The sequence below is a fragment of the Phalacrocorax aristotelis genome, chromosome 6, assembly GCF_949628215.1.
Source record: "Phalacrocorax aristotelis chromosome 6, bGulAri2.1, whole genome shotgun sequence".
NCBI classification, from domain to species: domain Eukaryota; kingdom Metazoa; phylum Chordata; class Aves; order Suliformes; family Phalacrocoracidae; genus Phalacrocorax; species Phalacrocorax aristotelis.
The window spans coordinates 11,049,128-11,073,608 of record NC_134281.1 but is presented as its reverse complement, the minus strand read 5'-3'; the positions used below and the strand labels follow the sequence as shown (position 1 = coordinate 11,073,608).

General features: G+C 42.1%; 1 protein-coding gene across 1 annotated transcript in view; it reads left to right on the top strand.

The window, feature by feature from the left end:
• Window positions 1-24,481, top strand: part of PRKAR2A (protein kinase cAMP-dependent type II regulatory subunit alpha) — a 73,231-nt gene that overhangs the window by 34,881 nt on the left and 13,869 nt on the right. The window contains exons 3-5 of the mRNA XM_075095846.1: window positions 8,555-8,607; window positions 10,195-10,278; window positions 14,643-14,749. Of these exons, the coding sequence (XP_074951947.1) occupies window positions 8,555-8,607; window positions 10,195-10,278; window positions 14,643-14,749 (244 nt within the window). The remainder of the gene's footprint in view (window positions 1-8,554; window positions 8,608-10,194; window positions 10,279-14,642; window positions 14,750-24,481) is intronic.

Genomic DNA, 24,481 nt, shown 5'->3' with positions numbered 1-24,481 from the left:
CTTCATTTGAATTTCTCAGGCTGCATTGCACAGAATAATAATGTCTAATTCTAAAATACCCTGCTGCCCTTTTATGACTTTTGTTTGAATGTAGTAAAGGGAGTTGGAAACAGAAGTAGCAAATTTTAAATTACTGTTCAAGATCGAAGGGGCCTTACTTTGGGTTTGGCTGTTACCATGTCAGAGCTGTGAAATCCCTTGATACTGCCACATGGAAAGCTTTCTTATTATCAGTCCTTTACCATGATGGAAAGCTTTTTGCTGTTTTTATTTTTCATGCAGACTCACCTCTTACTGGGAGGTCCAGAGCACAGTAGTGTCTGATGGGGTACTGACGTCTACTGTAATGAGTAGAGACAGGGAAGTGAGAAATGCGGGAGCTGTAGTTGTGGCTTAGCCCATGACTTCTGTGAAATCAGGTAGTCTTGTCCCTTGTCTTCTCCAGCTGTGCAGGAGGGAGACTACTTGTAGAGTGCTATATTTTATCCACAGAGTGCCTTCACGGTAAGTCTTACGTAAATTGTAGGATTTCAAATTATCAAAAATTACAGTCTAGGAATTATGTAGAGTTACTGGAGTGTATGCACAAATGTGTATTTAGGCGATCTAGAAGCATTTTATTCAGTTATTTTTGCCAGCATTTTATTCTATGAAGCAAAGTAGCCTCATGACTTTATTATTATTTTCCAGCACCTGGCTTCTGTGAGGTGGGAGGGTATGACCCTTTAACCACTTGTGAACATGTAAAGTAGAAGGATAAGTCAAAGCACTTTGCCTGACTCATACATAAAGGCATTAAGTAAAAGTTGTGCCTCTATGTAATTCAACAGGCAACTACATAAAGCAAATACAATGATAAACAGCTGTTGGTTTAATTAAGAAGAAGAAAAGAAAAGGCAAATGTCATGTTCATCTGGTTATACCAAAGAGGTAGGAGAAGAGCCTAAGAGAATTCTAGCCCCAGTCTTGCAATGGCACAAGTTTTCTGTTTTAATTGCTTCTGAGTATAAGGAGGATTTAAATAAGTATATACAGGCTGAAGATTGTCTCTTGAAGTTTCCTTGCAGTTCAGTAGGATGCCTTCCTTCCCTCCTGCCCCCAGTTTGCCTCCTACTTTGGCAGGAAATGTCTTTCCATAACAGATCCCAGGAGCAGGTTCTCAAGCGTGCTGAGGAGCCTGTGGTTATTATTTGCCTAGTGCCGTATGCCCCTGCAATGCATGGGGTGGCTGTGGCAAAGCAGGGCATGTCAGTTACCTTGGGGCAGTTTCCACGCTAGGTACTGTAAGTTGCAGAAAGAGTTAAGCAAAACAAAACAAAAAATCAAACCCCGAACAAAGCCTACCTTGAAGAAATAATAAAGTAGGAGTGCACTGTATCATAAAAGCCCTTTGTTTGTCTTTAAAATCTAGTTGAAGCAGTATTGTCTGCATGCACTGCTTTCATTATATGTATGTAAAGATATAAATCTAAAAGAGACCGTTAATTATTTATTTTCCATTTATTATTCTAGGCCTTTCAGCATGAAAGTTCTTGACTGCCTCTAGGGAAATGTTATTTTAAATACTTTGCCAAATCTTCCTGTAGTGGGAAAAAATCTTTTAATTTGTGGCTGTATCATTTTAATGGCTGTGCTGCTGTGATGCATTGTCTAAATTGTTTTACTCTATCTGATGAGAAAGCCTTTTAAATTTAATTTAATTAAATTTAAAATCCAGTTTTAAACTTAAAACTGGATTTTTATTAATCTATATGAATTCAGTAAAAATATTTGAAAAATGCATTCAGAATATATAAAACAAATGTACATATGGAAATAGTTGTCAACTAATTTTCATCATTTTAAAGGACTTCTTGTATTGCATTTTGGGAGAAAAGGTGTCTTTCATGTGGAGTTGGATTTCCTGCTAAGAAGAAAAACACATTTTCATAAAAGGTGGCATTTATAATTGATTATGTAGTCCGTTCTGAACTCATGACTGAAGTGTAGTATGAAGTAGGAGTGTGTGACATTGGCATTACAGTTTTATCACAAACCATTGTCACTGGAACTGTTGCATTTCTGTCTTGGTGGAAAGAAAATAAACTGGAGAAGTCTGATTTAGATAATACTACTGGAAACTATGTAATCATACTGAGGCAATAGTTATCAGAGGTTACCAATAACCATAGATGATTACCAGAGGCAAGGACAGCAAGCACTGTAATTCATCATTCAGTTCTCAAATGCCCCAACCTCCCTGGGCAAAAAGGTCCATCCAGAATTGTGCCTTGGGGTAGCTTTGAACTAGAGAGTGTCCTTTGGAGCTCTACCTGTAACCTCAGTTTTACCACTCTATTAAAGTTGAGAAATACCAATAAGTCCATGTCAGAGATGGGGGCTTTTTTGAGTTGAATTATGGGTATAATAAGCAAAGCTTTGGGTAAACCATGTGAACATTTTCAGCTGTTGGTGTGTATGTACAATAATACAGAGAGGCAACACTGGCTTTTTGCAGAGCTGGGTGAAGCAGTGCAAGATTTTAAGGCCTCACAGGTGTCATAGGCTTCTTTGCCTGACAAAATTATCTGTGCAGCTTTCCAACCTGAGCAGGCTTTGAGACCATGTGCGGAGCTGCACCTGAACCTCTAATCCTTGCTGGACTGAGCTGGTTTGGCCCAGCCATGCTGAGTGATTTTTTTCTGTCTTCGTAGTTAATCTGTAATGCAGAATAACTCTGCTTGTGAAGAACTGAGTTGATTTTATTTTAATTTCCTTTCAACTTTAAATGAAATTTGAAGCTGTTTCCAGAACTGAAAATCCATTCTTTTCCTTTGCCACCTAAATTCATTATTTCTTAACTGAAAAATCTTATACTTTATTTGATGTATATGGCTATACAAGTGTTTGTGTGTTTGAATATTCTGCTTTGGTATTTGACAAAGATTTGAAGGGGGTGTTTGTTCAAGTCCTAGTCATTGTAAGTCATGTCTCAGTTATGCCTCTTTGAGAATTAAGAATGGAGTCAGGAGGTGGTACTGCTGTGGGTACTCCTGCATCTGGGGATCTTCATGTGGCACATAAAGACCGGTCTTTTAAGACCTGAGATCCGAGTTTTGGGCTGGCTCAGTGATGTTATTTTTAACTAAAAACACACACTTGATTTCAGTCAATTCTCGTGAGGGAATCGATAGCTGAACCAGCTGATTTTCGTGTAGGTGGTTTAACTGTTTTTCAGGTTTCAGTGTTGCTTTTCATTCTGTCATAAAAGTGAAAATTGTTCAGGTAGTGCAAATGGGTGCAGGTTTTGTTTCCCACTTGCTGGATCGAGGTATGAATCTGTCTGCTTTGACATGGTGAGATCTTTAACTCGGGTAATGAAGTGCAATTTCTAAACCAAAAAATTCAGAGTTATCCAGCAACAGAAGTGAGAGGAAAATTGAAGTTTTTCTCCTAAGTGCAGAAACCCCTGTTGAGCTATGCCAGCAGAGACTTATGTATAAGCTCTGTTTAAGCTTCCTAAGTTCATCTTGACTACATCGTTTTGGAAGTGCCTGCTTTAGCAACTCAGCTGTCAAAGAGGGAATGACAAGCCACTGGAAGTGGTCACCTTTCCAGCTGGCATAGCGTTCCCAGAAGAGGCTATGCATCTGTCCCTTGAGAGGCAGACTTATAAAATGTTTGAAGCTTTGGCAAACTCAAATGCAAAGAACGTCGCTGTAAACGTAGTGCAAGATTACTGATCTGAATAAATAACTGGAAAAGTTGTTCTGCATGTACTGCTCTGGTTGGATTTTCATTAATGGGTCTCATAGGATCAACTGGAGGTAATGCATCCTCATAAGTAAAGATGAGTGAATAGGATTTCACTCCAAAGCACAGAAGGTGCTATCCAAAATTGCAGTGAGAATATGACAGAGCATGTCTTTGGTGGTACTTCTAATAACAGAAATATTAACAATGCATTCACCTTACATAAATGTCCAATATGGATTTTTTTCTCCTGTGTGTCTGGAGGGCTTCAGGCCTCAGCCTTCTTGGATACTGTTTTGAAAAAAAGTAACAGTGATCTCTCAACTATGGGGATGGTATGCATTTCTCACAAAGGCTTTATTTGCTTATGGGAGCTAAATGCTGAACTATTATGCAGATTTGCATGGAGTGCAAGGACTTTGATCTTGACAAAACACATTTTGCAGAACAGTATTATCTTGGGAGTGATTAAAACTTGCGTAAACAAAGGTAGTGTTTGTGCTGGCAAACTTTTCTTGCTACTTCTCATTCTCTCCCCACCCCTTACTTCTCCCTCACCCATCCACTGCTTACGTCATTGCTGCAGCTAGAAAGATGATTGTTGCTTTCAGATGCTGTCACCTGCATAACAAAGCAGTGATCGAGTTGTATAATTTCTGAGTCTTCAGAAGCGTTAACAGATGTGCCTGTTCTTGAAAGCCAAAGAAGGTGACATATGAGGAGAAAGCTAAACTAGCTCTAGAAGCCGCAGAAGCTACAAGAGAGTAAAAGTAAATGGTAGGATAAAAGCCTGAATTTCTTCTTATCTTAAGGCTTCTTAAAATTGAAAACTAGCTTTTTTTAATGTTCCAAAGCTATTTAACTATGTGGGTAGACTTAGAAGGAAGTTTGGTCTGCATGATATGCTGATATAGCTGTAGTATTGGAAATACATAATTGGGATGTGTGTCACACTTGTACATAACATTCACTGATGCATTCATGCTTACCACTTGCTTAAGGGCAGAGTTGTGCTGAAAATCTCACATAGGAAAGGTGTGATTTCAGAAGCCACTTCAAATTATATCAAGATATATGTGAGCTTTAGGTTGCACATTAAGAAAAACTTCTTCCCCAGGAGGGCTGCGGAGCCCTGGAGCAGGTTAGTCAGAGAGATGTGCAGCCTTCGCCCACGGAGGCTTCCAGGTTGGCCCCAGTCTAGCATTGCAGATAGCTCCCCTTTAAGGGGTAGGTTGGACTGGATGACCTTCAGAGAGAGATCCCTTCCAACTGCTGTTTCAGTGAGCCTGGAAAGATACTACCAACACATTTCTTCAGGATAATCTTGAGAGAATAAGCTTGCCTTGGAGTACCTGTTTTATTGGGACACTGAAATAGTTGGTATGTGAATTCAATCATGTATAAAATAGTGGGGCAAGTATGCTTTCACTCTGTCCAGATGAAGGATCAAATGGTTTTTTTCACTGGGACTGGCTGTACTGTAATGCACGAATGACTAAACTTCAGGAATCCTGAAATTAAAGTCCATAGATTTCTGACAGGGGTTGGCAGAGTTTAGGGTAATTATGGGTTTTTTCTTCAGTCGGAAGAGTAGAGAAGGAATACTGTTTGAGCACAGATAACATGAAACATATACTGAAGGTAAGACTGACACACAAGTCTTGACATGTGGACTTCTGCACTGGTGAACATATTACAAGTAATTTACCAATTAAAAACATTGAAAGGAAAACTCAACCTATTGTGACAAAAACCACAGGACAGTGTCAATGTAATGTTTGCCTTTTATTTGCATTAGCTATGTTTTAAAATATTTGGAAAATGCTGTTGGTTGTTATGTATTAATACGAGTAAGCTGCAGAGCTTTCTGTGGGCTTTCCAGCATATCACAATATTAATTTAAGCTTGAGGTCAGAATTAATAATTTTTGTGCCTCTCCCTTTTTTTTTAACCGTCCCACAACAGATACATCACATTAAGTGCTAGGGCTCTGCCTGCAAGTAAATAAAGTCCTGTCAGTCAGAGCTGTCAGTTGAAGTCCAAAGTGTCTGCCCTACTGCTTCTACATGAAAAAAGAAATCCCAGCAGGAGGTAGAAGAATGAAAAGTGTAATGGGAAGGCTTGCTATGTGACAGCATGGGAAGAAATAGTAATTTTTGCCACATTTTTGTTGTATTTCTGTGGTGCCCATTCATGGGCACTACAGCAGTGATTTCCATATGTAAGGGAAGGGCCTAAGTCCTAGTCTGTATCCTTAGAGGGCTTTATGAAGCTGTTTTCACCCTTTACTGGGTAAGATGAAGTAGGCGAGACTTACATGTACAAATCCCAACAAAAGCCGTTTGATGCTGAAGTTGCAGAGAACGGTATTGTGTTTGATTGCTGTGTGTTGTAAAGTAAGGTTTTGCTCTAGCGCTGTAGTCTTAGCCATGGTTATTAAGCTTGTTTTCCCAAGGAAATCTTGAAGAAAATGTCCTCAATCCCAAAGCATATTCTTAGCAATAGCTTCCCTGCAGTTGAGGCCAGAACAAAATCCAATTTGCAGCTTAATATTGAGAATTTAAATTATAAAATGATATAATGAAGTACAGTGATCTCTGAATTCATAGATACACAGGGTGAATGTGCTTATATGCCAGGTACTTTCAGAAATGTACGGAAGTGCATTTATAGTATATACTATTCTGCATAATAAAGAATTGAACTCTAATTACTAGTAAGATATGCTGGTTGTAAAGAATGAAGATACTTTTTATCTCCAGTTTCACGATACTGTTTAAACCAAGGAGCATTTTTTTAAGAAAATGTTCCGTATTAGAAAATCCAAAGCTTTCACCACAACAGACTTTGATCCTTACTGTAAAATGAAAGGAGGAGGAAAGCTTTCATACTGAAATGCTAATAATGTTCTCTTGTTAATGCCTTTGTATTGCATATTAGGCGGATCTTTGCCTATCAGTCCAAGTTCTGCAGCTTTGTAGGCATCTACCTTCCCATAATACAGTCATCTTTAGATGGTGTGGTGGACTATGCTTTTTTTGTCAGCTGGGAAAGAATGCTGTTTATCCTTTGTAAAGTATCTGCCCTAAATGTGAGTGGACCACTCTGTTAAACTAAAAGCATGTGCCTGTTGTAGGTGTGCTGTTAATATACTCTTTCTACATTTTTAAATGGTGTAAACCAGAAGAGGCAGTGTGACACTGGATTTGTTGTATGAGCGATAACTACTCTTTAAATGCCTAATGATTACATGATTGCATTTTTACATTGTGGTTTGATAAGTGCTTATGTTGTATTCCAGTCTCTTCAACCTCTTCTAGGAAAAAAAAAAAAAAGAATTAAAATCTAGTTTGCTAGGAAAGACCTGTACCTTTCAGACAGAAAGAAAGGAGAGAAAAAAAAGGCAAGTCTTACCTAGCAAATTATGCTGGACTTTTGCATTTTTATAGTCCTTTTGAAAGCATGATGATGAGGTCAATAGTCCTGTATGCACTTTCAAATTATTTGCAAGTTGCTGAATGCTAGGCCTTCTAGATTTTTTTTTTCTTTTAAATCTGCTTATTTTTATTTAGACTTTCTAAGTCCATTCAGTGGTTAGATGTCATTGCAGTGAGCTTCTGGGCATTCTTCCAAGTCTTCAGTATTGTCAGGATGCTGGATAAAGTACAAAGGAAAATGCTTGTCTGTGTTTCCTTGTAAAATTTTACAAGTAGTGTATAGGCTCAGAAGTGAGACCACCCTTATTCAAGTAAGAGCAGAACTAGATGAAAACAGGACTGACTCTCGCTTTCTCTTGACTACCTCTGACTAACATCTAGTTAGAATATAGAGTTCACTTTGACATGCAAGAACTGCAAATGTCATGAATTAATAAGAAAGTCTGAGCTAGAGCCTTAGGCTTTTGGCAGCCAAAGGTGTTTGTGTTTAATATTGTAAAATTGTGTAACAGCATAACTGTTAAGATAAGATAAGCCTTTTCCGAAGTATTAAAACTGAACAAAAATATTATCATTGCCTCTCTTACAATTGATCCTGTAGTTATAACGACATGTTTGGCAGAGCCTTGTGCCTATGCATTACAGTGTATGGTTTCCACAAATGTTTTCATCCTTTTTAAAAAACAAAAAACAAAAAACTTTGTATTTTTTAAAGTTGTTTTTATATCACAACTTGACAGTCATTTGATTCAAATGTAGTAAGATATAGGAGCATATGTGGGAGGGGAGTAAACATTTTTTTTGTCATAGAATATACTGTAGTCAAGCTGATTGTTTGTTTCCCAGGTTAATTTTAGTGTAAACATGATTTCTCTGAATGAAAAAAAACCCCAAAATATAGATACTTGCTTGCAAATCTGACTTGAGGTGGAATAAGTGCTGTGTGCCTCCTTCTACTCTCTCTCTCTTTTTTTTTTTTTTGAGGGTTTTGCTCTGTAAATTGCACTGCAAAGAACAAAGCAATGTAGCTGCAGTATTCTTCCCCTGCATTTTAGAGAAGATGTTTGTAAATGAATCTGAATGGCAATTGTTATGCTTTGTTAAGAATTGGAAGGAAATCTGTGTGCGTGCTTTGGAGTACTCCCTAGGCAAGATTATTTTCTATTTTAAGTTAAACTTTTTACAGGAGAGTTTGAGAATAGCCATACTGTGCCTGCTCAGAGAATACATAGGATTTAAGCCTCTGACACTATAAGGACATAAAAACACAAGTGATTTTGTTTTTCCTGTAGGAAAATAAAATATAGAAGAAATTAATTTGAACTTGGTTTGATTTTCTCATGTGCTGCTTTTTACTAATTTTCCTCTCTCTTTTTTTTCCCAAGTTTGTGCCGAAGCTTTCAATCCAGATGAAGAGGAAGAAGATACAGAACAAAGGGTAAGAATGAGTTAATTGCATCATGCACGGTTCTCTCTGCAGTTTCACAGGCAGACGTCTGTATGTCACCTTTTCCCTACCACTTGTGCATTTTGTTCTGAGAGGATGTGTGGTATGCTGACATTGACAAAGTGACATTGCTCTGAAATTTAGGGCCACTTTGTCTCGTGCACTTTTTTTGACACTATAGCTTTAATATAATTTTATTTCAAAGGGCTCAAGAGCTGTGCTTAAGTCTATCATCTTCAAAATTCTGGACATTTTCCTTTCTTAATTATCTTTTAAGGCTTGTTGAGGCAATTCCTAGAGCATTGATGCTGTTGTGAAGAACTAATTAAGCTTTACCACAGCTGTTTCTTTGTGTGTGCTTAAAATTCCTTACATGCTTTTTTATTGCCTTTCTTGTCAAAGCAGTTCGGCCTGGGTAGGAGAAATATTTTGTTGAAATAATTTGTGACTGTGGCTACTTGTTTTTTCTGTTGTTTTTGAAAGTTGGGAATCTCTAGGAATTGCAAGTCCAGACACTGTAATTGTATTTCTTTAGAGATGTTTTTCTGTGAGCAAATCCAGTAGCCTAGCCAGTGAGGTCAATGTTTTCTCTCTGGACTTCTGGTGTTCCTTTTCCAGATTGCAGATCAAGGATGCTTACACTTCTGCAAGGACAATCTAATTTAATTTCTCTTAAAAAAGAACATACTTCATAAATAAGATGTTACAAAAAGAAAAAAAGACTGTGAATGTGTCTGATCATCCACATGTTTGTAAAACTGGTTACATTTATTCCATCAAAAGTCTTAATTCTCCTGGCTGCTGATTCAATACTCAATTTTCTTTTAAAGTAAGGATCTGAGATCTGCTCAACTTTGGACAACGAATTTTTAGAAATACCTATTAATGTAACTGTTGTTTTCTGGAATAAGGAGGAGTCAAATATAGTTAATGTGATGAATGCGAGGTAATTAGTATTTTTATATATGTTTCATAATTAGCCCCCAACAAGCAAGTATATAAACATTTTTGTGACACAGTGAATGCTTGTTCCTTTAACCTGATGAGACGTTTATAATTGGCAAGAAGTAACAAAAAAAGATATCAAACAGCAAAGCTTTATTTAAGTAATTTTTTGTGGGGGGTGGGGCGGGGGAAGCTTCTTAGATAACTTCTGTTATTAGATGGGCTGAGATACATATGTATCATGAATATCATGAATCTTATAAACTACCTGTATGACAACAATAAGTATATTTGGACTAATATAGCCAGAGTTTAGAAAGAAAACTTGATTTTTTCCTCTGTTCCAAATGCTCAAGCCTTGACTGCATCTGTGGCCTGGGTTAGAAGGGAGGAAAGGAGAAGGCGTCCTCTTCTTTCTTGTCTTTCTTGACTATTATTTTGCATGTGTTAATTGTCAGCATATTTGTCTCTTTCATTCTGTCTTGCATTGTATGTTTATAAATACTGTTTATGCAAACAAAAAACTGTATACTTTGACACTCTTAAATGTTCTGCTTTTTCACTCTGAAGTGAAGGTTCAGTCTGTAATATTTCTTTGTTGTCATGACAGTTTTGGTTTACTTTGTTTTAAAGGTAGTTCATCCAAAAACTGACGAACAGCGATGCAGACTGCAGGAAGCGTGTAAAGATATCCTACTCTTCAAAAACCTAGATCAGGTAATATCATTTTAAGGAAATCTTAACTGAAGTTGATGGTTTGTAGGTACAAGTAATAGCAAGATCTAAGAGTCTAGACACTTGTTTGCATTGTGATAGTTTACAAATTAATTATATGCAGGCTGGATTGGGATGTGTTTGAAGATCAACAATCAATGAACAGTATAAACAAACATGTCAAATTGTCAGTTGCCATGATTGTCAGATCCCTCTCCCTTTAAATTCTGCCCCCTCTGAGTGTTGTGGGGTTTTTTGTTTGTTTTAAAATTCTCTTGCTTATCTTTCAGTATTTGCTGTTGGGTACCATTGGACCTGATTTCCCTTTCCCTAGAAAACAGTTCATAAATTTTATGGGCAATTTAAAAAGGAAGTTACACAGTTATGATATTGAACACTATCCACATTTGCATGATTTCAGTTTACTGCATCTTTTTCTTAAATGCCATATGTCAGTAAATTTTCTGTAAATGAATGTAAAGTAACATTTTTAGGTTGTTCCTATTCTTACTCATCTTGTTTTTATTGCTGAAATCGGTTATTAATTAGTCCTTGCCTGAGCATTGAATTTTAAGGATGAGAGTCTCCATTGCTCGCACTTAGTAATCTTAATTGGAATAAAGTTTTTTGAAATGGGGATCACAGAATCACAGAATGGCAGGGGTTGGAAGGGACCTCTGGAGATTATCTTGTCCAACCCCCCTGCTTGAGCAGCCACACCCAGAGCAGGGGGCACACAACCAGGTCCAGGTGGGGTTTGAATGTCTCCAGGGAAGGAGACTCCACAACCTCTCTGGGCAGCCTGTGCCACTGCGCTGGCACCCTCACAGTAAAGAATTTTTTACTCATATTTAAGTGGAGCTTCCCGTGTTCCAATTTGTGCCTGTTGCCCCTTGTCCTGACATGGGGCACCACTGAAAAGAGCGTGGCCCCATCCTCTTGACACCCACCTTTGAGATATTTATTTATAAGTATTGGATCATAGAATAGTTCAGGAACAGACCTTTGGAGATCCTCTAATCCAGCCTCTGAGAGGTTGTAGAATAAATGCATCTCATCTCTGGTCTGGTGTTTGCATAAAAACAGAACTGACATCTCTGCTACAGGATGGGGAAAAATGAAGGCTGTAACACCAGCAGTGGTCCCTGTAGCTTCCTGGTTTGAGTCACTGAGCTTTGCCCGAGATATGAAAAGATACGAAAGCTTATGGTTTCAGAAACACTGCTCAGCTTTCCTTGAAAACCAGGAAGTTCTCCCAGTTCTTGGTTGCTGTACAAACCCCAAGAGTCGTTGAACTTCATCCTCAAAATAACGGTTGAAAGCTTTTGATTGCAGCAGGCTTAAGGAATTGACATTCTTTTAAAAAGTTTCCTTGAAACACTGTCCTTTCCAAAATTGGCCTTTCACTCTTCTGGGATTCCTGTTGGAAGCCTATTTACTTAAGATATTTTAAATGTTCCTTTTGCAAGTAACCTGATTATATACCGTAAAAAAAAGAAACACTTAAGAACATTCAGCAGGTCAAGGGATATATACAAAATGTGATCACCAATCGAATTTAGTAGGCCAATCTTATAGCTTCCAGTAAAATCACCCAGAAGCAAAAATTAATGACCAGTTTATATTCAAAGATGACTTTGAAAAAAAAAAAAATTGAGCTGAGAAAGTGGGCTTGGAAAAATACTGCTTTCTGGGAAAAGCTTTCTAAGCAGCTGAGGAAGAGAAGTAATGGAAATGATCTTAACTGCAACTGTTAGACTCAGGCTTTAAGATTGCACATGGCTGAAAAAGATAACTGCAGTCCATATGTTTGTTATAGTATGATAAAGGGCACTTAGCAGACAGGGGAAAGCTTTCCTAGTAATGGGTATAAAGGGAGTATGGAACTTGCATCCTTTCACCCTTCCTCCCAAAAATTTCTTTTCAATTCCCTCTGTATATGACTGGCTTGGAAGGTTGGCTGTAGAATTCCCACTGAAAGGCAGAATGCACGGCTGCTGCTTTTCCTCAGTGTATACTGTCCTTTAATAATTGTAAGGAACACTTTCAAATTATGGCTCAAAATATGTTCTTTTGCTTCTTAACCTCTAAAGAGTGTCATGTAAAATTGTTAAATACAAACAAACACAACAACAATGAAACTGCATAAAACCCCTTTAGGAGTAAATATGATTGTATGACTGAAATGTCCTGGCCAAATTAATCCCTTTTCCACTGGCTGCCTTTGGGTGAACTGTGCTGAATTTAGGCCCAGTAACTCAACAGTGCTGTTAGATGTTTTCACTTTCATGCATAGTTGTTGTAATACTTGGTGTCAAACACAAGGGAGTCAGTGTCCAGTGGATCACTTCTAGCAAGATTCACACTGAACTTTGGACTAAAATCAATTCAGATTATCAGCGAGTTTAACACTGAGATTCTGAGCATCCCCAATGATAAACCTGATTTATTTTATGTTTCAGTATGAAGTGCCGGGAGAGTAGGTAACTTCTGTTAAAAGCTCTGTATGATGTATCATGCGTAGGCTCCATAGTGTCTTATAAATGAGTTTGCAGAATCCTAGTTACAACTCAGTTTTGTACTGGGTGAGAGCAATGACTGTTATCCTTACCAGAAAGGCCCCTGAGCATGCTCAGTGCCCATATTTAAACCAAGAAAGCTTTCTACAGTTCAGAAATCTGCCAAAGCTTGTCCTTTTATTGACAGAAGAGCTCAGTTGTTTATTTACTTAAAACAGTCTTTGCCTGTTTATCCTCCAAATAAAGCATTATTGAGTTACAGTATCTTTAAAAAGCTTTTTAAACTCTGCATTGCTCATTTTCTGACAACTGTTACTTAAATGCATGCTGTGAAATATGTGGTTAAAATAAATGGCTTTCATGCAATGATTGTTTTTAAATACCAGGAGAGGTTTTAAAGACACGAAAATAGGATTCTAGTGAAATGACAGGCAATATTTTCAATATAGTGGTGCCTATAAATGCTGCAATGATTATTGCCAACTTAAGGAGTGCAGTAAATATTTCAAGTGTATCTAGTATCTTAAAGACTAGTTCGAATGTTCATACAGTACCTTTTTAGAAACTCAGCTGTGATCTACATCTTAAACTTTTAATATCTGGTCATTGAAAATGCAATGAAAGTCTGTTCTTAATGGACTTTGGAATAACAAAGATCATAGAATGGGTTGGGTTGGAAGGGACCTTTAGAGGTCATCTAGTCCAACCCCCCTGCAGCGAGCAGGGACACCTTCAACTAGATCAGGTTGCTCAGAGCCCTGTCCAACCTGATCTTGAATGTCTCTAGGGATGGGGCATCTACCACCTCTCCGGGCGACTTGTTCCAGTGTTTCATCACCCTGACTGTAAAAAAATTTTTCCTTATATCCAGCCTAAATCCACCCTGCTTTAGTTTAAAGCCATTACCTCTTGTCCTGTAGGATCAGGCCTTGCCAAAGAGATTGCCCCCATCCTTCCTATGGTCCCCCTTTAAGTACTGAAAGGCCTCAGCCTTCTCTTCTCCAGGCTGAACAACCCCAGCTCTCTCAGGGTTTCTTCATAGGAGAGGTGCTCCAGCCCTCAGACGATTTTTGTGGTAGAGCAGCTCAGCACTGAGGCAAGGCATTTATATGGCATTACCTCTCTTGGCTTTGACAGCTTCCCTGGCTGTGCTGCCTACAAAAAGTGTTTAATTGTGGCTCATCAGAGAAACCTAGCTTGAGTCTGCAGTGCAGACTAGCATTATCCCATTTTCTGTACGTGCTCCCCATCTGATCTAATCTTGTGCTGGAATTGCAGGTTTTCTAAGACACAGACTATCTAGGGAAATAACTGTGGAGTCTTGTTCAGTACAGTCCTGATTATGCCTGGGCCTCTTAGATGATGACAGTACAAATAAGTTACTAATAAATTGTGGTGCAGTTTCCAGATATACATACGTATAATGAAATATATGTACTGTTGACATAAATCAATATGTGTCCATTGCAGTGAAGCTGTGTCAGATTATACAGAGTGAGAGCTTGCTGTACCTGTGTGTTTTGGCCCTGAAATGGTATGCATAAGTTAAGCCATTTGGACCTAAATGTGAGATAACAGCTCTTCTGTAATGGAGGTATCTATGTTTGTCTGCATTATTGAACTTGTATTAATAAGCTGGAAACAAGTGAGGTACTTACTAAATGTTGATTTCCACTAGTATCAGTAGTACTTGTATTTGCATACAGTAAAAATAATGCAATGCATGTTGCACTTCACTATCCAGTTCAAGTCAAATGAACTCACCCCTGTCCGGCAATAATGCTAAGGTGTATCTTCTGAGAGGTTTGTTTGATTTTATTTTTTTTTTCCCTCCTGTTCATTTTATAGGAGCAGCTGTCTCAAGTCCTTGATGCCATGTTTGAGAGGAAGGTGAAGCCTCAGGAACATGTGATTGACCAAGGTGATGATGGAGACAACTTCTATGTCATTGAGCGGTAAGCAGCTGTGCCTTTGAAATGTAGACTGTTTCTTTTCAGTGTCTTAGAAATGGCAGTGAGTGCTTACTGCAGGACAGTTTCTGAAGGAAACTTACTTTTTGCAGTCATTGCCTCTTTGATCTTTCCATTTTCCGCTTTAGTCCACCATTGACTTCTGGATCATTTGCCCTGGGACAATCAAATTTGACAGAGATGGACATTTCAAACCTGCTGGGTTTTAACACATTCTATGTGACTGTGTAAAAACTCAAATACCACTTTTCCTGAAGAAAGAGCTGCAGGATGAGCTTGCCTACAATTTGTTCAGTTTAGCTTTTGTGCCCATCAGCATATACATAGCTTAAAACCAGCCATATTACATGCTGTCTCTAGACCAGGATGCATTTTTTTCTGAACAAAGGAGGGACAAAAGCAGCAAAATAAACCATATGGTAAGGGAAGTGTTGGGAGATTATTCTGGGGAAGGAGAATACAGGAAGTAAAAATCCATGGTAGTGGCCACCATGGAACAACCTGGACTTTGTCCAATTAGTTTTGGTCACTGACTTCAGAGAGACTTGCAGTTACTTTGCTTCTGTTGGTCATGTGATCTGTATTTACAGAGTTTAAGGTGCCATTTTGCAATTTCTCACATCAAGCAAATTCACATGATAATTTTGTGGATCATATGCATACCAGGCATAGAACACATGTACATTTTGAGTATCTCTTACCTTTTTGGAAGAAATTCTGGCTAATGTTACTCTTAATTCTTCTTCAGATACGGTGATTAAGGACACAGATTTATTTTTTTTTTCTCCTGTAAAACTAATATTAAACAGAATATTACTAACTGAATTATAAATGTCTGTTGGAACATGATCTTAGCAAACTACTTTTTTGGTGCACCGCTATCGTCCTCATCACTGAAATAATAGCACCATTAACGTATTAAATGCTTTCAAAGCAGTTCTTCAAGACAATGTGTTGCTTTTTCAATTGTCACTTATGCTGTGTGTAATGAATTTGCAAAAGAATTTCTGCGTTAGAAATGGTTCATTTTAAATGATGCTTTTTCATTTTAAGGCCGTTCCCCTTTCTGGTTAGGGGAATTAGATAACATAAGGCTACGTCAAATACATTCTGACCGTATGCCCGTTCTCTTGTCCTCTACTATACCATCCCATTAGCCTAAATCAGTGCTCCATTTCTACACTTGCTATCTCCCTCAACCGCTCTGTCTCAGACCAATCCCATGTCTTTGGCTAGATAGGACAAGTTCCTTCTCTCACCATATTCACTGGGGAGATCATGATGTCCCAGATAAGAATGTATTGCAGATCAGAACTCGTGGGAGCCAGAGCCACTACCTCTGCAAAGATGAGATGTACGCAGAACAGTGGTTCCTAATCTTGAGGAAACTTAAACTCAGTTTGGGAGCCTTTCAGATTTGTTAGATACCATCAGCCTCTTTTAACTTGTTTCTGTGTAAGGCTCTTAACCTGTTGGTACTAAAAAGCTCTTCCTGCTATGAGTTTTAACCAAAAATAAAGTGAAATGGAACATTATCTTTGATATTCGGGTAAATGTTTTTATGGTCTGTGTGTTCTACAGATGTAATGCTATTTCGCAACGTTTTTTTCCATCAAGAGATAGTTGGGTTGGAAGATTTCAGGCTTTTGTTTTGTTTTACTCTCAAGTTATACTACACTAATAACATAAATATGTTGCCAAAAGTATGTGGCAGAAAGGCTACGCAGTGAGGGAAATTAAACTCAATGTTGTCTACAATAGAACCTGCCAGCCTTTGCTGTAAACACCAGCTCGGCTGCAACACTTATGTTGGCTGTTCAGTTGTTAGAAAGAATTCTACAGTTAAGAATTTTTCTGTCCCACCCTCTCCCTTTCTAGTCCTCCTCCACCTCCCACCCCCTCATTTTTTTATGCAAAAGAATAGCAGGATACTGGTGCTTAAGGAAAGCTACAATATTTCCACTTGCGTGCAGGTGCAAATTCAGAGGACTCAGGCTCTTTCAAGGCATCAGTAAGCATGTCTTGTTACTCTTAAGATAAGTCATTAATGCTGAAATATCCCAGAGGATTAGTTTCTTCCTTTCTGAATGAACAATGACTTTGTGTTGCAGATGTAACTCTTTAGTTTCTTGTCTGCATAGAGGAATAGGCTTTCTAGCACAGGCCTTTTTTTTCCAAAGTCTTCTGGTTGTAATGCTTCCTCATCATATTGCTTTTGTCTGAGTGTCTTTTACCATGCGCAGGGGTACAGCAGGCAGGACAGATGCAGCAGGATGCAGCAGCTATTTAGTGCTCATGCATGGTGTCGTGGTTTAGCGGCAGCTCAGCCCCACACAGTCGCTCGCTCACTCCCCCACCGGTAGATGGGGGAGAGAATCAGAAGGGTAACGCTCGTGGGTTGGGATAAGAACAGTTTAATAATGAAAATTAAAAGAAACAACAGTAGAAATGCAATGTAAAGGAGAACGAGAGGCGCAAAGCCCCGGGGGAGGGGGGAAGGGAGGGGAGGGGAGAGGGGGAACGAACCGCCGGAACAAACCGCACGCGCCGCAGCCGCTCGCCGCCCGCCGACCCGACGCCGCGCCGCCTCCGCGCTGCCACTGCCCCCCCTCAATATACTGGTCATGGTGTCACATGGTATGGAATGAACCTGCCATTGGCCAGTCGGGGTCAGCCGCCCCCACCATGGCCCTGCCCCTCCCAGCCCCCCCGCCACGCCACGCGGCAGAGCGCGGGAAGCTGGAAAGGTAGCCGACCCCCACAGTGAGGAGAATTAACCCCTTCTCAGCCAAAACCAGCACATTCTCCACCCCTTATTCCATACCATTTACACCATGCCCAGGTCCCATATGATGCAATACAACCGTACCAACCACCACCCCTCCCCTTCCCATCCTTTAACATAACACACAGACATCATTCCCTTAGTTCATGGATCTTCCCTGTAAAATGTCCATTAAAATGTCCATTGAGTTCACCCAGTCCATGACTCTGGGCTCCATCTGTTGTATCAGTCTTTCCGGGTGGGAGAGATGGTGCGTGGCGTTGGGTTGCTGCATACCGAGTCAGTCATCGTTCCATCACTGCTGCACGGCTTGTTTCATAGTTGATCTTCCATGGGTTGGGAGGCTCGTACTCTGATATCATTGATACAACACAGAGGTGACACACAGTATTATATAGCAGTTCACATTGTGCCATTCAGTTCATTGACTGTTTTCACCCAAAATCAGATCCCCTTGAGGCACACATCGGATTTCTCCATCCTCCCGCATCACCCACCAAGTGCACCCAGGTCCTCGAGCAAAAACAATCCCACGAATGGGTTTGCCTTTGCCAGAGGCAGGAAGAACCCAGACTGTTTTGCCCAGCATACTTTTTCTGTGCACTACAGGGACTCTATCCCCTTCCACAGTATGTAGGATTTCTGACTGGGCAGGGCCAGCTCGGTTGGCAGATCCCCTCGTGTTGACTAACCACGTGGCTTTTGCTAAATGTGTATCCCAGTGCTTGAATGTCCCACCCCCCATTGCTCTCAGTGTGGTTTTTAACAGTCCATTGTACCTTTCAATTTTCCCAGAGGCTGGTGCGTGATAGGGGATGTGATACACCCACTCAATGCCGTGCTCTTTGGCCCAGGTGTCTATGAGGCTATTTCGGAAATGAGTCCCATTGTCTGACTCAATCCTCTCTGGGGTGCCATGTCGCCACAGGACTTGTTTCTCAAGACCCAGGATAGTGTTCCGGGCAGTGGCGTGGGGGACAGGAGATGTTTCCAGCCAGCCAGTCGTTGTTTCTACCATTGTAAGCACATGGCGCTTGCCTTGGCGGGTCTGTGGGAGTGTGATATAGTCAATTTGCCAGGCCTCCCCATATTTATATTTCAGCCATCGTCCCCCATACCACAGAGGCTTTACCCGCTTCGCTTGCTTGATTGCAGCGCATGTGTCACATTCGTGGATAACCTGTGCAATAATATCCATGGTCAAGTCCACCCCTCGATCACGAGCCCACCTGTATGTTGCATCTCTCCCTTGATGGCCTGAGGTGTCATGGGCCCACCGAGCTAGAAATAGTTCACCCTTATGCTGCCAGTCCAGATCCACCTCAGCCACTTCAATCTTGGCAGCCCGATCTACCTGCTGGTTGTTTCGATGTTCTTCAGTGGCCCGACTCTTGGGGACGTGAGCATCCACATGCCGTACCTTTACAACCAGTTTCTCTACCCGGGCAGCAATATCTTGCCACAATGTGGCAGCCCAGATGGGTTTGCCTCTGCGCTGCCAGTTGCTTTGCTTCCATTGCTGCAGCCAGCCCCACAGGGCATTTGCCACCATCCAGGAGTCAGTATAGAGATAGAGCACTGGCCACTTTTCCCGTTCAGCGATGTCTAAGGCCAGCTGGATGGCCTTTACCTCTGCAAACTGGCTCGATTCACCTTCTCCTTCAGCAGTTTCTGCTACTTGTCGTGTAGGACTCCATACAGCAGCCTTCCATCTCCGATGCTTTCCCACAAGGCGACAGGACCCATCAGTGAACAGGGCATATTGCTTCTCATCTTCTGGCAGTTTGTTATACAGTGGGGCTTCTTCAGCACGTGTCACCTCCTCCTCTGCTGATAATCCAAAATCTTTGCCTTCTGGCCAGTCCATAATCACTTCCAAGATTCCTGGGCGACTGGGGTTTCCTACTCGAGCCCGCTGGGTGATCAGTGCAACCCATTTACTCCACGTAGCATCAGTTGCATGGTGTGTAGAGGGGATGTTTCCTTTGAACATCCAGCCCAGCACTGGCAGTCGGGGTGCCAGGAGCAACTGTGCTTCCGTACCAACCACTTCTGAAGCAGCTCGAACCCCTTCATATGCTGCCAATATCTCTTTTTCAGTTGGAGTATAGCGGGCTTCAGACCCTCTGTATCCCCGACTCCAAAACCCTAGGGGTCAACCCCGGGTCTCCCCAGGTGCTTTCTGCCAGAGGCTCCACGTAGGGCCATTCTCCCCGGCTGCAGTGTAGAGCACATTTTTTACATCTTGTCCTGCCCGGACTGGCCCAAGAGCTACTGCATGGACTATTTCTCGTTTAATCTGTTCAAAGGCTTGTCGTTGCTCAGGGCCCCATTTGAAATCATTCTTTTTCCGGGTCACTTGATAGAGAGGGCTCACGATCAGACTGTAATTTGGAATATGCATTCTCCAAAAACCCACAACGCCCAAGAAAGCTTGTGTTTCCTTTTTGCTAGTTGGTGGAGACATGGCTGCTATTTTGTTGATCACATCCATTGGAATCTGACGACGACCGTCTTGCCATTTAATTCCTAAGAACTGGATTTCTCGTGCAGGTCCCTTCACCTTACTTTGTTTTATGGCAAAACCAGCTTTCAGAAGGATTTGGACTATTTTCTCACCTTTCTCAAAAACTTCTTCTGCTGTGCTGCCCCACACAATGATGTCATCAATGTATTGAAGGTGTTCTGGAGCTTCTCCCTGTTCCAGTACAGTCTGAATCAGTCCATGGCAAATGGTAGGACTGTGTTTCCACCCCTGGGGCAGTCGATTCCAGGTGTACTGGACGCCCCTCCATGTGAAAGCAAACTGTGGCCTGCACTCTGCTGCCAGAGGGATTGAGAAGAATGCATTAGCAATATCAATTGTGGCATACCACTTGGCCGCCTTTGACTCCAGTTCGTATTGAAGTTCTAGCATGTCTGGCACAGCAGCACTCAACAGTGGAGTGACTTCATTCAGGCCACGATAGTCTACTGTTAGTCTCCACTCTCCATTAGACTTCCGGACTGGCCATATGGGACTGTTAAAGGGTGAGTGGGTCTTACTGATGACTCCTTGGCTCCTCAGTTGGTGAATGAGTTTATGGATGGGGATCAGAGAGTCTCTGTTGGTGCGATATTGCCGCCGGTGCACTGTTGTGGTGGCGATTGGCACCTGTTGTTCTTTGACCTTCAGCAACCCCACCACAGAAGGGTCCTTTGACAGACCGGGCAAGGTAGACAGCTGTTCAGTTTCCTCCGTCTCCAAGGCAGCTACACCAAAAGCCCACTTGTAACCTTTTGGGTCCTTGAAATACCCTCTCCTGAGGTAGTCTATACCAAGGATGCACGGAGCCTCTGGGCCAGTCACAATGGGGTGCTTCTGCCACTCATTGCCAGTTAGGCTCACTTCGGCCTCCAATACAGTTAGCTCTTGAGATCCCCCTGTCACTCCAGCAATGCTGATGGGTTCTGCCCCTATATAGTTTGATGGCATTAAGGTGCACTGTGCGCCGGTGTCCACTAAAGCTTTATACTCCTGTGGGTCGGACGTGCCAGGCCATCGGATCCACACAGTCCAGTAAGCCCGGTTATCCCTTTCCTCCACCCGGCTGGAGGCAGGGCCCCTCTAGTCCTGATCATGGCAGTCACAACTCACTTCCTGTAAATGTGAGTCAGGAGTCCCTCTATTACACTTAGAAATAAAATCTGCGCTTCTACTCCTCTGTCTGGGGACTTGCTCGCTGGAAACTGGAGCAGCAGCTTTCCTGGAAGAGCCTCCCTGAGTGACTGTTCTTCCTTGCAGTTCATGTACTCGTGCCTGTAGGGTCGAAGTAGGCTTGCCATCCCACCTCATCATGTCCTCTCCGTGGTCACGCAGGTAGAACCATAGGGTGGCCCGTGGTGTGTATCCCCTTCTTTGAGCCAAAGGACGCTTATTCCTAACAGCTGAGACACTGCTCTGTCGAGGTGGGGAGTAGGACAGATCTTCTTTGAGTTGCTGGACCTCTTGGGATAGTTTCTCCACAGCAGAGACAAGCGAGGAAGAGATATTTGTGTCGTAATCCCGGAGTCTATCTATCACCTCTGCCACCGTTGGTGTCTCGTCATCTTTCCAGGACATCACTGCCAATGAGTTTGCATGCGAAGATGGTGCGCTCCGTACAAACTTCCGCCACATGGGTCGTGTGCACTCGGCTTCATCTGGATCTTTGGATGACCGTTGATCATCCAGGTCACCATAAATCACCTCAAACACAGCTAATTCCCTTAGATACTGGATGCCTTTCTCCATAGTTGTCCATTTTCCTGGGCGATATGTAACATCTTCTTTAAAGGGATACCTTTCCTTCACTCCAGACAGGAGTCGCCTCCAGAGGCTGAGGGCTTGTGGTTTTTTTCCAATTGCTTTGTCAACGCCCCCTTCCCCAGAAAGGGATCCCAATTGTTTGGCTTCTTTTCCCTCTAGTTCCAGGCTACTGGCCCCATTATCCCAGCATCGGAGCAGCCAGGTGACAATGTGCTCACCTGAACGACGGCTATAATCTTTTCGCATATCTCGCAACTCGCTTAAGGACAGGGATCGGGTGGTCTCTATTTCATTTATTACTTCTCCCTCCTCTCCCCGCGATGGCCCTGGTTCTTCATCATCCCGTTCTAAACGAGTTGATGTCCGCTTCCAATATTTCGTCTTGTGTATGGGGGCAACTGATACTGGTACGGGTTTATTTTCTGAGCCAGCTCCTGTACTTGTTGTGGGGGTTTGAGTGGCTGCAGTGCCTGTTGTCAGGGCTGGATTGCCTACAGTGCCAGTCACTTTGCATTTCAATCCAGAGACATTCTCTTCCCCCTGGGGGCACTGAGTACTGGTGAGCAGGGCTCGGTATGCATGGGCCAGACCCCAGCACGTTGCAGTTATCTGTGTCTCTCTGGAGTTCCCAGCGTAACAACATACTTTCTCCAAATATTCTACTAGTTTTTTAGGATTCTGCACTTGCTCGGGGGTGAAACTCCAAAACACTGGGGGTGCCCACTGCCCTAGGTATTTGCCCATGCTATCCCACATGCCCTGCCACTCGTAACTATCAAGCCTCGGGGCAGATTTCTGGGTGATATTCTTAAGTTGCTTAGTCAAAACCAAAACAACATGCCCAAAAACTAACAATAAGTGCACCTTAACCACCCAAGGATGTTCAAGATACAAAAACGTTGTTGTAACAAAGGCACAGACATCATAGAACAAAGTTGCAAAGGTATTATTCTGTATTTCCTCCATATAAAATCTCTCAGAGGAGGAGGTATAATTGCTAATTGCCTCAACAAGGTGGTATCCGAAGTACAGTAACGGTTTCAGCAAAAACCCCAAATACCAGATAAAGCTGAAAACGAGTGTTTGTATAACAAATCTTGTAGGCAAAACATTACTAATCACAGCAGAACACAGCAGACTCAAACAACCAACACCGATTTTTAACACCAACTGCAAAAAGGACAACATGGTGCTGGGACCAGCAGCTGTTGTTATCTCCAACCCTTGAGCCCCACGTTGGGCGCCAAAAAGACTGTCGTGGTTTAGCGGCAGCTCAGCCCCACACAGTCGCTCGCTCACTCCCCCACCGGTAGATGGGGGAGAGAATCAGAAGGGTAACGCTCGTGGGTTGGGATAAGAACAGTTTAATAATGAAAATTAAAAGAAACAACAGTAGAAATGCAATGTAAAGGAGAACAACGAGAGGCGCAAAGCCCCGGGGGAGGGGGGAAGGGAGGGGAGAGGGGGAACGAACCGCCGGAACAAACCGCACGCGCCGCAGCCGCTCGCCGCCCGCCGACCCGACGCCGCGCCGCCTCCGCGCTGCCACTGCCCCCCCTCAATATACTGGTCATGGTGTCACATGGTATGGAATGAACCTGCCATTGGCCAGTCGGGGTCAGCCGCCCCCACCATGGCCCTGCCCCTCCCAGCCCCCCCGCCACGCCACGCGGCAGAGCGCGGGAAGCTGGAAAGGTAGCCGACCCCCACAGTGAGGAGAATTAACCCCTTCTCAGCCAAAACCAGCACACATGGAAGGGAGAGCTAGGATGGATGTGTTGCATGGCTAAACATCGGTATGCTCATCACTGCTGAGAAGGCACCTGATAAGTCTCCGCTGATTGAGCAGTCATCAGTCAGGAGGGGCAGCACTGGCCTGTGCTGCCTCTTGGAAGAGGCTGATCCACAATCTTGCTGAGTTGCCCTTTTCTGACTTCTTTTTTCCTTGGGGTTTTATATTTTTTCACGTCAGTGTTTTTCTTTTGAGACCTTGAGATCCTGACGATTACCATCTCAACAATTACACTTCAGTCTGTGTTTTTATTTTCCTTATCTTGCAGGGACTGTGTCACAGCTCAGCAACAGTTCTCTCAAAGCTGAGCCAAGGTCACCCAGTGGTCCTTCAACAATTTAGTCCTTGGGCCGCAGGCAGCTGAATGCTTGGCTGAAGGTTATGTGGCTATAGTTATTTGGAAATAAAAGGCACTAGTAAGTGACTTTCAGGCTTAGGGATGGGAAGAAGTTGTGTTTGCTTAAGGCGCTCACTGATGGCTCTTCTAGATCAAAAAAACCTCTGAAGACTGTGGCCTCTGGTGCCTCTCAGAGAATCATTAAATAGATATTGGACATTGCAAGACTTAGTGAAACTTTTCATCAACGCTAATCTTTAGTTTACTGTTAGAATACTGTTGGTTTCTTTTTCTCTCTCCCCTAGGTGTGAGTAAGCAGTAGATTGTAAAAAGTGGCTAGTTAGGGTGTCATGCAGTCTTCCTGTGCCTAGCTTCCTCCTTTATCTTTCTGGGTGACAGAGAGACTAAATTTCTTGGATCTTGAGCTGTCTGAGTCTGGCCCATCTACTATTGATCCAGTAGCCAAACCTTTCTCTGGGTCTGAAAGGCTTGAATACAGCAGACCCTCAAATCAT